The 11,638-nt window shown below is 36.1% G+C and overlaps 1 protein-coding gene across 4 annotated transcripts in view; it reads left to right on the forward strand.

Moving 5' to 3' along the window:
• ano10a (anoctamin 10a) overlaps positions 1-11,638 on the forward strand; it is a 31,348-nt gene that overhangs the window by 7,808 nt on the left and 11,902 nt on the right. For all 4 annotated transcript variants that reach the window (XM_073811668.1, XM_065246215.2, XM_065246216.2 and 1 more), the window contains exons 7-12: positions 567-802; positions 1,555-1,610; positions 2,570-2,644; positions 2,769-2,951; positions 3,944-4,135; positions 4,515-4,643. In XM_073811668.1, the coding sequence (XP_073667769.1) occupies positions 567-802; positions 1,555-1,610; positions 2,570-2,644; positions 2,769-2,951; positions 3,944-4,135; positions 4,515-4,643 (871 nt within the window). The remainder of the gene's footprint in view (positions 1-566; positions 803-1,554; positions 1,611-2,569; positions 2,645-2,768; positions 2,952-3,943; positions 4,136-4,514; positions 4,644-11,638) is intronic.

Raw genomic sequence — 11,638 nt, forward strand, 5'->3', positions numbered from 1 at the left:
TATTGACTTCTGCTAAAATAGCAGCAATCCACTTGATACGCAAATATTAGGGATACGCTAAACTTTGCCAGGAAAACTGCACATCCAGTATTGTCTTAAAGGAATGAAAATGAAAATTGCCCCATGATTTACTCACCCTTAAGTCATCCTTGATGTATATGATTGTGTTTTTTTAGACAAACACAATCAGAGTTACATTAGAAATTTAAAATGGCCTGGCTGTTCTGTACATTGCATACGAGACATAGTGGTGTAGTAGTGATGAATGCGAAAAGCGGAGAAAGCAAAACAGTCAGGAAATTGAAATATAAAAATGTCAGAAGAATTCCAATTTGACAAGAGGATATTACATGTTCGTCACTACGCCACTACGTCTCGTACACTATGTTGTACATCATATGCTGGAAATGCACTCTAGAAAACATGCGTTATTTTAGTTGTATATATATATATATATATATATATATATATATATATATATATATATATATATATATATATAGCGTGATTAACTAAAGACAATATTGATATTTGCTCATTTTTTATTGTCTGTATTCTCAACACAGGCGGCAGTTAAGGATTTACCTTGTCTCACTTCCTTTCGTATTGCTGTGCTTGTATCTGTCCTTTTACGTGATGATGGTCTACTTTATGATGGAGCACTGGGCCATAAGTATATACAATGACAATCCAAACTTTGCAACCAGCATCCTGCTGTTCGTTCCCAGTATCATCTACGCTGTGGTTATCGAGATCATGAACTTACTTTATCGCTATGCAGCAGAGTTTCTCACACACTGGGGTATGTTATCCATCTTTTTCCTTTTACTTTGCTTTCATCTTTTGGCTTAATTACTGTTCAACGTACACTGAGTTTATTTGTTGTGTTAGATAGAGTCACCATTAAATCTTATTTTTTATTAAATATTTTTATTTATTTATTTATTTATCTGTTCACTTCATTAGGACTATTTTTCTAATTCATGTGCCCTAATAATCTTAAATTCAAAAACGTCAACCTCCAACCGGTTATGGTGAGAAGGGATAAAGCAAGGGCTTTTAATCCTAACCTCAAACCTAACCCTAAATCCAATATTTTATGGGATTTAGGCTGTAATTGTATCCCATCTAGCAAAAAAACTCCAACCCCTCTTGAAACAACTTCTTTTTCTGTAATGAGTTATGGTGCAAGGGCGGGGCTATTGGGGACTTGTTTTGTTAGGAACGCCCAACTTGCAATGATCCAATCAGTTCCCGATGGATGAAATTTGGTCCCCGCCCCAATGTTTTTTTTCTGAAGCAGTTACACTTGCAAATACAGTACATACATTATGATATGGAAATAAAGAAACTCGCAACTTCCATTTAATCCCAAATTTAAGACTTTAAAACTGCCTTTACCAGCAAGGTGACCTAAAAGGCAATTATCTATTTTTAGTCATATTTGTTTAACTTTGCCACAATTGCTTGTAAAGTGCCTGATACTAATAATGCTTGTAGTAATGTTTCCTGACATCAGAGTGATACAGTACATTTATTCATGTTTTTTTTTAGAAAACCACAGACTTGAGTCTTCATTTCAGAATCATCTTGTTCTCAAGGTTTTGGTGGTACGTTTTAAGGATTATCTTGGAGTGTTATATGCCCTTTGTAGTTCCTCACATTTTTGCAAGATGTAATATAAGTCTCAAGTGTGCTTAAAATGTATCTGAGTCTCAGATCAAAATACCCCACTGTTCATTTATTAAAGCATGACCAAATGTGCACTTTTTTGTGTGTGTACCTTTAAATGCAAATGAGCTACTACTCCTCACTCCCTTACAAACAGACAGTCAGCGCTTTAGGTAAAAAATAGATCTGTTTTCGGTGAATACATTTTGAGACAATAGCATTGTGCGCATTAGCGCTATAGCATGATAACAAACACATTTAGAAAAGCTTTTGGATACAATTAACCAGTAAGTCAGTGGCCATGGGCGGGGATTTGTTTGTGTGATGTCACATTAACAAGAGAATCTGCGAGAAGGTGGATTTTTTCATTGTTGCTGCCCATACACATTTATATCCAAACATCTTGCAAAAGTGGAAATGCCGTAATATAGGCCCTTTAATTTACAGATTTTACAAATAATGTTCAATCTGCAACACAGGCTCCAATGGTCATTAAAAACCTGAAATTAGAGATTTTTTTGCCTGCAAAAACCATTGGCATAAATACAATCATAAAAAGTCTATGGAGTAGTTCTATGGTAAATATACATGTCCACTGTAAAAAATTATATCATATCATGTTTATGTTACTTTAACTTAACAAATTAGGTACAGTAAACAATTTCAACTTCTAAGTTATGTCAACTAATCACAAGTTAAAACTTTAAAAAGCAGGTTGAATTTACTTGCAAAATTAAGTTGTTTAAACGTGTCCATATATAGTAAACGCTACAATACTTCTTTATAAATAGACATGTATTATATAAATGCATAGATTTGTTGGTCAAAAGGTCTAGGAGCTTTGTCTTTTTTACAAGTTAAAATATAATTGAACTAATTTCTGTTTTCTTGTTTCCAGTTTAACTTCGTAAACTGCTTTGCCTCTCTATTCTATATTGCCTTCGTAATGCAAAACATGGAGCTTCTGAGACACGTAAGTGTATTATTAAAAAAAAGCTGTGCTCTGATGACTTCACTTACTTAGGGCTTTATCATAAGCAATCATTTTAAGTTTCTCAATAAAGGTAATTTTGCTTTTGGTCTGTCTTTGGACTCAGAGCTTGGCCACCCTGCTCATCACCTCTCAAATTCTTAACCAAATAATGGAGGCCTTCCTGCCCTACTGGCTGCAGAGGAGGAGGAACAAGAAGGCCCATAAGAGAATGAGGAGGCTAATGGGTGACAAAGAGCTCCCTCTGCTGGAACAAGTTCAGCTAGAAACTGACATGAACACATATCTGGTACAGTACTCTACTTTATATCCCAGTAACTCTTAATCCGGTAAATAATTTGAAATATGATTATGAGGCTATGCATACATTACAGATTATGTGCAGTGTATACAGTAGACATATAAGGCAAATAAAATGTGCAAACAGTGCAAAATAAACAGTAAAGAAAATAAATAGGTTAATGTAAATAAAGGAATGTAACGAAAATAGGTTGAGAGTAAACTCAGTTAATGCTCAGTTTTTGGAAACGATTTTCAAGCCTAAATAATAGCCCTGATTTAACGTGGATAAAACTAGTGTGTTTCTCTCTCAATGAATTTTACTCTTAAAATAAGAAATACTGTTTGTTTACCATCGGTTTCTGTACTTTTTAGACTTCTATATGTAAAATACCTCAGTTTTAATTGCATTATGTATTTCCAGTGTAGTCATTTGTTAGGGCAAGAACCTAAAATAGACATTGATATGGTAATGTAAGCGTTTATAAGTTAATATGATAAAGATTATAACCATGATGATGTCTGAGTCACCCATTTTATAGCTTACCACATAGATGGACTTCGTATTGGATGGACTCTGTCAGAGATTTCGGTAACATTCCAGTATAGGAATTTTACATTTTTACTGTTAACAATGCATTTTGCCTCAATTAATTCTTATTTTTTTATTAGTGCTTAATAAGGTACATGTAGTTATTGTAGTGTTTAGTTGTAGGTATGGTAGGCAATAGGATTGATGGATAAAGAATGTGGTTATTGCATGCATTATTACAAGCTTTATAAGTACTAATAAACAGCCAATATGCTAGCAATATGCAAGCTAATAGGCAAATTGGTAAAAGTGAGAATAGGTCCCCGTACAAAAGTGTTACCAGTATTTCTACATACAGTAGTTTTAATATAAAAAAAACAATGAAATGCTGTGATATGACAACAAACCACTTGATAATGTGTTTGTTAAGATGCTCATGTTCATCTTTGTGAAATCACTTTCATCATCAGGGCACTTTTGACGACTACCTCGAGCAGTTCCTGCTGTTCGGCTATGTGAGTCTTTTCTCCTGTGTGTACCCGCTGGCTGCTGTGCTGGTGGTACTGAACAACATCACCGAGGTTTATTCTGATGCCTTCAAAATGTGCCACGTCTTCAAGCGTCCCTTTTCAGTGCCAGCCGCAGATATCGGGGTGTGGCAGGTGAGAAAGTCTCACATCTGAAAGAGCCGAAATGTGTGAGGAGACACAGAAATAGAGAAACAGTACATTTAAAACAGACAGTAATGTAATTTTTTTAATCTTATTAGTGTTACAAACAAACTAAAACTTTATACAAAATCAACAAGTCTAGTAAAACTACAAAGACAAGATTTTTACACCCAAACATTTTTACTTTTCTAAAGATTAGAAACACAAACTCTAGCATGAGTCAAAACAAACCATGTCATATAAATTTGATTATGTGTCCACAAAACTAATGTTTTGTATTTACCATTTATCTGAAAGGTCTTCAAGATTATAAGGAACATTTACACAACAATTTCTATTCACCATTAACATTTGGACTTTTGTCTTCTAGCTGGCGTTTGAGACCATGAGTATTATTGCTGTGGTGACCAACTGTGCCTTAATCGGTTTGTCCCCGAATGTGAAAGCATACTTCACCGAATCAGAGACTCAGCTCATCCTCATCATTGTGGCTGTCGAGGTAATGCAGTATATTCTCTCTTACACAATTGTCATGACACATGGTTGCAATGCCCTGACAAGTTCATTAGGTGGCATCAGTGAGCTATTTCCTGTCTGTGTGCAAGCTCGAGCGTTAAAGCCATAGACTGTAATAGGTTAAAGCACTAGCCTTTGCTGTAGTTCTTTCCTGTTTCCCAATCTGCATCCTAAATACTATTTGAAATTAGAATTAGTATGTCTCAAATCATTGTACAGTATGTTATAAGTAAAAAGTTCCCAGATGGATTACTGTTTGTAGGTTAAAATTCAAAGTGGACTCAACGCGAGAGGGCGCATTAACAAATTAAATACATTATGCGTCACTAATTCAATAAATATCACATGAAAAATAATAAACGATTTATTCTGATGTTTGAATTTCTTAAGGATCACAGCGTCACTTCTATTTCCTGTTAGTATGTGTCAGTGTGTGCATACTGTGTTGTTCTGCACTCAAAAATAGTACATATACAGTAAGTAGGCAAATTGGGGTGCAGCTCTTAAACCTACATCCTGTTGCTTTGGACAGTGCAGGAAATGAAAAAACAAAGTATAACCCAGATTCACCCCTGTGTTGCTCCAGTCCCTACATGTTAACATCAGAAATAAACAGAAAGTTCGGGGAGGGTATAAGCTATACTGGTGGCCTCATGAGATTTACTCAAAATAACTGACCCAAAGCCCTTACACAGAGATGCACAAGCGCACTAGAGATTTGGGGATGAATCTGGTGGGAACGTCATTGTGCCATGTCTTGTTTTCGCTAATTAAACTTTGCAGTAATCGCCGGAGTTGTAATTAGGCCGTGATGATTTTATTGTACCGTGACAGAATTTTAAATAAAACTCAAAGCCAGGGGTATTGTGGGAATTAAACAAGCCTTCAAAACCGCAAAAGCAGACTTATGTGCTTATGTGTGAGTGAGTTGTTGTTTTTTTCTGCAAGATCACTTCGCGTGCAATCATTATAGTGTGGCATAAACTTAGACTAGACTTCATCCAAATGGAAAAAAACAAACAATCCCAGAAACTTTATTTGTGTTTAATAACAATCAAACTGCAAACTGTAGTGTTTTCATTCCTAATTCAGATTGATCTGATTGAGTTTGCTGGTTGGTGTAAATTGATTTGTTTAGTACTGATACGTCATGGCAGGTTATCTGCTACAGATAAGCTTGTTTGTGTGGTCGGTCACTCTGATGAGCCCATTTAATATCTTTTAACCCTAATGGTGCTTTGAGCCACTAATGGTTTGATGGCTAGTTGGTAGAATAAAGGACTGTGTTGCTTTGGCAGGTTGCTGGTTTGAATCTAGCAGTATTAACATTTATGCATTGGGTAGATGCTTTAACACAAACGATGCTTTACAAGGTATATATTTTTAAAGGAATAGTCTACTCTTTTGCCATATTAAACTATGTTATTACCTCAACCTAGACGAATTAATACATACCTATCTTTTTTCAATGCGTGCACTGTACAGCGTGTTATGAATATGTTAGCATTTAGCCTAGCCCCATTCATTCCTATGGTACCAAAAAAAAGTTTTATTTTGTGGCACCATACTTACTAGTATAACTCCTCATGTAACAGTCTTTAAATAGGGAAAACACGGAAGTGTTTGATGGCTTCCCTGTTTGGTACCATAGGAATGAATGGGGCTAGGCTAAATGCTAACACATTCATAACACGGTGTACAGTGCACACATTGAAAAAAGATAGGTATGTATTAATTCGTCTAAGTTGAGGTAATAACATAGTTTAATATGGCAAAAGGGTAGACTATTCCTTTAACAGCATGTGTGTTCCCTGAGTTTAAACCTATGACCTTTTTGTGCTGGTAGCGCAATGCTATACCACCGAGCTATACAGGAGTTTTTAAGTTCATATTTCTGCTATCCCTAATAATGTGCAGAGAGAATTGTAGGAAAACCATTTATAGCATGATTTGCATTTACATGTACATTTACAGTTATGCATTTGGCAGAAGCTTTTATCCAAGCAACTTGCAGTGCATTAGTCTTCAAATGGAATAGCAGTATATGATATTCCAGAAGTACTGTAAGCAGCATTACAGTAAATGTAAATAAATTGGATAAGATAAACTGGATAAATTCATATATAAATAGGTTTAAAGTCACTGAATTGGAAGTAGGACTGTGACTATGGTGAAAGCAATCCAAACATTGAAATTTCATGTAAGAGAGCCACAAGTGCCACTTTTATGTTTGACTTATGAAATAAAGTCATAAAGAACTGGGTAAGACTAAATGCATTGGAAGAATTGAATCAATAAGAAACCTGAATTGTTAAATGCTTTCAGAATGAGAGCCAAAATCGTTCATTCGCTAATGATTTCCATCTTCAATATCCACAAAAGTGCTTTATTAACAACACACCGTGTGTAAGTGCACATTTATAAGTCTGTTTAATAGAGCTCACATCCTCGCAGTGTGCTTTTTTATACTTTCTATTGACTCTTGTTAGTTCATTAAGTAAAGTGAGCATGGATTGGTGTTGGATCAGCATATAGACAAGGTGGGGTTTGCCCTGGGGATCTGCAGACTGCCTGCTGTATGGATTGCTTCGAATCCATAATTCCTTTTTATACAGTCTGATCCATGGCAATATTATCTGTAGCAACAGTGGAGGATACAACTAAATAGTAAATAAATAGTTGCAGCATAGTATGGCGTGAGATGAAATTATGGCAGAAAATATTTGTTTGCAATCGGTTTAAAGTTTGTGTAAAGCTATTTTCGAGAAATGTTGCTATACACATTATAAATGTTAGAAAATGTTGCTGAAACACGTTGACAAAGATTGTGGAGTTACACCGTTAAACTTTCAATGCAATACATTCCGATGCTGCAAGCATGGCGATATACTGTGATATTTCTTATTTTTGGGAACATAATATAATATAAGGAAAGCTGTCATCAAAAACGCGCCACCATATGCAAACCTAAGCAAAAAAAAATTTAACTTGTTGTGTGAACTTCGCTCCAGAGTGTGTTAAGAACCAACCCGGACCCTTGCAAAACCAAAAAATGCCATCAATGTAATACCCAAACCCCTATTTTTTGATAGCTGGACAAGGTTGGCACATATACCACAGCACATTGCTATTAAATCAGTAAACATGTTATAAAAATAAAACATTGTCTTACCCTAGCAGCATTCTCCTGACATTGATGCATACAATCCATATATGCTACATATTTATTCCTCTCTAAGAGCTTAATCCACTCATTATTTCAGATTCAAAAATATATGTGCTCTTACTGTGACTGGTGACTTTTATCTTGAGTCAGCTTACATAATAAGCACTGTTTGCCCATTTGAACTATAATAATGATTGCTAGTGCAATGGGCTTGACATTAGCATTGCTTATTTGCTACCATCTCTTTGCTGAGTGTTAATCAGAACGGGGACCTGAAGTAATTAATCTAGGAGCGGACCCAACTGACCATTTAAAACAGGTTCTCTATGGGTCCTGGGTCCACGGGTGGAGTTGGACCAAAAAAATCTACCGGGAAATTTCGTATACCACCGCCCCTCCGTTTAAAAAAAAAAGGTCTTGTATTTGTAGTGAAACTAGGGTAGGCTAATACAAATCGTTTAATCAATCTGCCAAAAAAAAAAAACATTTTAATAATAGTAATAAAATCATTAAATCATGGCTAATTTTCCTAAATGAGTAACTATACAATAGGTATGACAAAATTTTTAAAAACACCAAAACTCAAAATGTATCACATGACTAGACAGAGCAGACATTCCCATTTACAAAGATACCAGGATTGTCAAAATCTGTTTAGTATTGAGAAAGTTATTATTTTAATATTAGAAATCAGAGGAAAAAGTTAAATGGATGTCTATGGAATGTGTATGACCGAAATGCTGCTTATTCACATGTTTTTGCTTGTAACTTTCTCATTTTATCAGATATTTGCATGAAATTTTAACAGAAGGTAGAATTTTGTTAGTACTTTCAAAATAAATTATAAACATTTACTGTTTTAGTTGGAATGGGCATCAAACTTTAGTTGGAATGGGCATCAGACCCATGGAAACCCTTTTTTTTTTTTAGAACGATTCCTGCAGTGGACGTTCTGACAGAACATTCACTGTAGTCTATTAATAGATACGTGACTACCAAATTTCTGCGGTTTATTTAAATACCCTCTCCACCATATACATAGAGTACCATGTTTCAGGACCAAGAAAAAAGATCTTTATTTTGGTCCATCTACCTTTCATTAGAGACCAGAGCTTAGTGGAAGCACACCGCCCGTTTAAAAGCGACACAAATGTTTAAACAGTTGCTTGTATTTGATAAAAATATCAAACGCTTCCGGTGGTCGGACTTGACCTATTTATTGTCGTATTTCGTAAACACATACTACAACCTTGCGGCGAGAAGTGGATATTGCATGACACACATTTAAAAGTACTGCGTGGGCTGAAAACAGATTCTTCAACCCAGAAATTCAACGCGCGTGCCCGGGATGTCAGCGTTGCTATATACAAAATGATACCTGTTTGAAGGACGGAGATGCGCACCTGTCAATCAGCTATTACATAACAGAGCAAGGCCAGAGATGATTGTGCTCATAACGGGAATAATATGGAATAATGTGTGCATCTTTGAATAACTGTAAGAATTTTTCCTTTAAATATAATTTTTGTCATATAAAGTTTTGAGAGATAATAATGTTTTTCCACTGTTATTAGGCTACTTATTTTAAAGTGTTTGGTGCATTTACCTCTATTTTACTGTTTTACCGTAAATAATATTACAATTTACATGTCAATCCTGCTTCCTTGTCTGTCTGTTTATTCATTTCATTATGCTGTTATGTTAAGTTATGTGAGGATATTTATTGCCATATGAGACGTTCATTGCCGTTATATATGAATACTCTCGTCTATTAAAATCATATGCGGAATAATATGTTCATTTTTTATAACTGTAACAATACAGTTCCTTTGAAAATAAGTTTTGTCAAAGTTTTGAGAAATAATAATTTGTGAGGATATTTGTCATATTGCAGTTGAATACTCTCGTCTATAATACGGAAATCACATAGTAGGAAAAATGTGATACTGCAAAGTTACCCTGCTAATTTTTATTTATGATATAGCCATATGGCGATAAACATTTGCAAATGTGCTGATTTGATCCATTCATGTCCTGACCACCAGGCTAGAGATTTTAAACCTCCTTAATCCACACTTACTACTAGTCTATCAAATAGTCTATCCGCTTTATGGATCCAACCGCATATACTGCAATAAACAGGCTTTCGGCGTCTTTTTACATCAAAGGCCGACAGGCTATGCCATTTGGGGAGGGGTTGTTCACTCATCCCCTTATATTTAAAAAAATCCTAGACCTCATTGGACCTGACTAACAGGTTGAGCACTTACTGTGTTGAGCAAAGAGGCTGCAAAGTTTGAACAGCGGGAAGCGGCCACACATCAGGCCGCCAGACGGGGTTGCTATATAACTCGCAATGTATAATTATCAGACCGGCCCTCGCAGCCTCAAAACACTACCGGCCCACCGGGAAAAGTCCAGACTCTCCCGATGGCCACTCCGCTACTGGGTCCTCCAAGAAAACCTTTACTTCCTGTCACCCCTGAAGTTTCGAAATGAGAAGACTGCTATCTAGCGGTCGGGATGTAAACTGAAAACAAAACAACTGCCATGAATCTTGATTGATGTAAAAAAATCAATACTTTGAGAATCGATACAGAATCGGTAAACAAAATTTCCTGATACACGTGTATCGATATTTTCTTACACCTCTATTAAACAGATTTGTCACATTTCTGTGTTCAGTATTACTTGGGCGGGGCTAAAATGGTGGCTTGATGATGCATTGGAGTCATCGAGCATGGCCCCGCTCCTAACACAATCGCGATGCAAGCATCCATTTACATTAGTGTTTTTTATCAATTTGGCTAGGTGGTCAATAAGACATTTTCTGTGGTGTGACAAACTGAGAACACATTTAATATTGAACTTTCCACAAACCTGAATAGTTACGTAAACAATTTGGGCCCACCTGTGGGCCTGTGAGAGTTAGGGGGTGTGCACACCAAAGCTTTTAGTTTCTGCATCGTTATACAGTGCTGTAGCCGAGAGGATTTCACAGGTCCACTTAAAAGTTTCATGTGTGCCTCGGACACGGGTCGGGTATAATAATAGCGGCACTGGGTCTCTGTAATTTAAAATGAAGATGTTTTTGCCAAACGGAACAGAGATGACTCGAACTATCTCATGAATCCTTTTCCAACAGGGCTGCAGACTGCACACACATCAGTGCTGTTTACATTCGGGTCCAGTCGGGTTAAAAAATTGCCACTGGTTCAAGTTAGATAATCACATAAAAGACCTAATACAGAAATAATCTCTGTTCTTGAAGGTCATATTGGGAAGATAGATAATGCATCTCTTTCTTTCTCTCTCTCTCTCTCTCTCTCTCTCTCTCTCTCTCTCGGTTATATATTTCTGACTTCACCTATATGTGCGCTGTCATGGGCACACTGTGAAATGAATCAGAAAACTTTGTAAATGTGTGTGTGTGAGTGTCATTGCTGGTATTTCTCAGAGCCGTGACTGCTGCCTACTTTTGAGCCATGCGATACTCGGGTAATTACACGATGACATGCCTCAGAGAGCAGTAACCAGGCAACAGTGTAGCCACGGTGACAGGAGACAGAGGAGCATCACGAGGAACTGAAAAGCTTGATAGCAAGGACCTCTAAAAAAAAAAAGAGAAACGTGTGATTATACTGATATAGTAAAACAATGATTTAGCTCAAATTATGCACAACATCAATTATAGCACAACACCTTGCTATTCACTACGTTGATCAGTTCAGATAAACCTCTAAAAATGGTATTTGCATTGCATTTTTAAGTCAGTGTTATTTATCAAAATACACCTTTTTTTGTAAATTAGG

This window comes from Paramisgurnus dabryanus, chromosome 13, assembly GCF_030506205.2.
Source record: "Paramisgurnus dabryanus chromosome 13, PD_genome_1.1, whole genome shotgun sequence".
Classification (NCBI taxonomy): Eukaryota; Metazoa; Chordata; class Actinopteri; order Cypriniformes; family Cobitidae; genus Paramisgurnus; species Paramisgurnus dabryanus.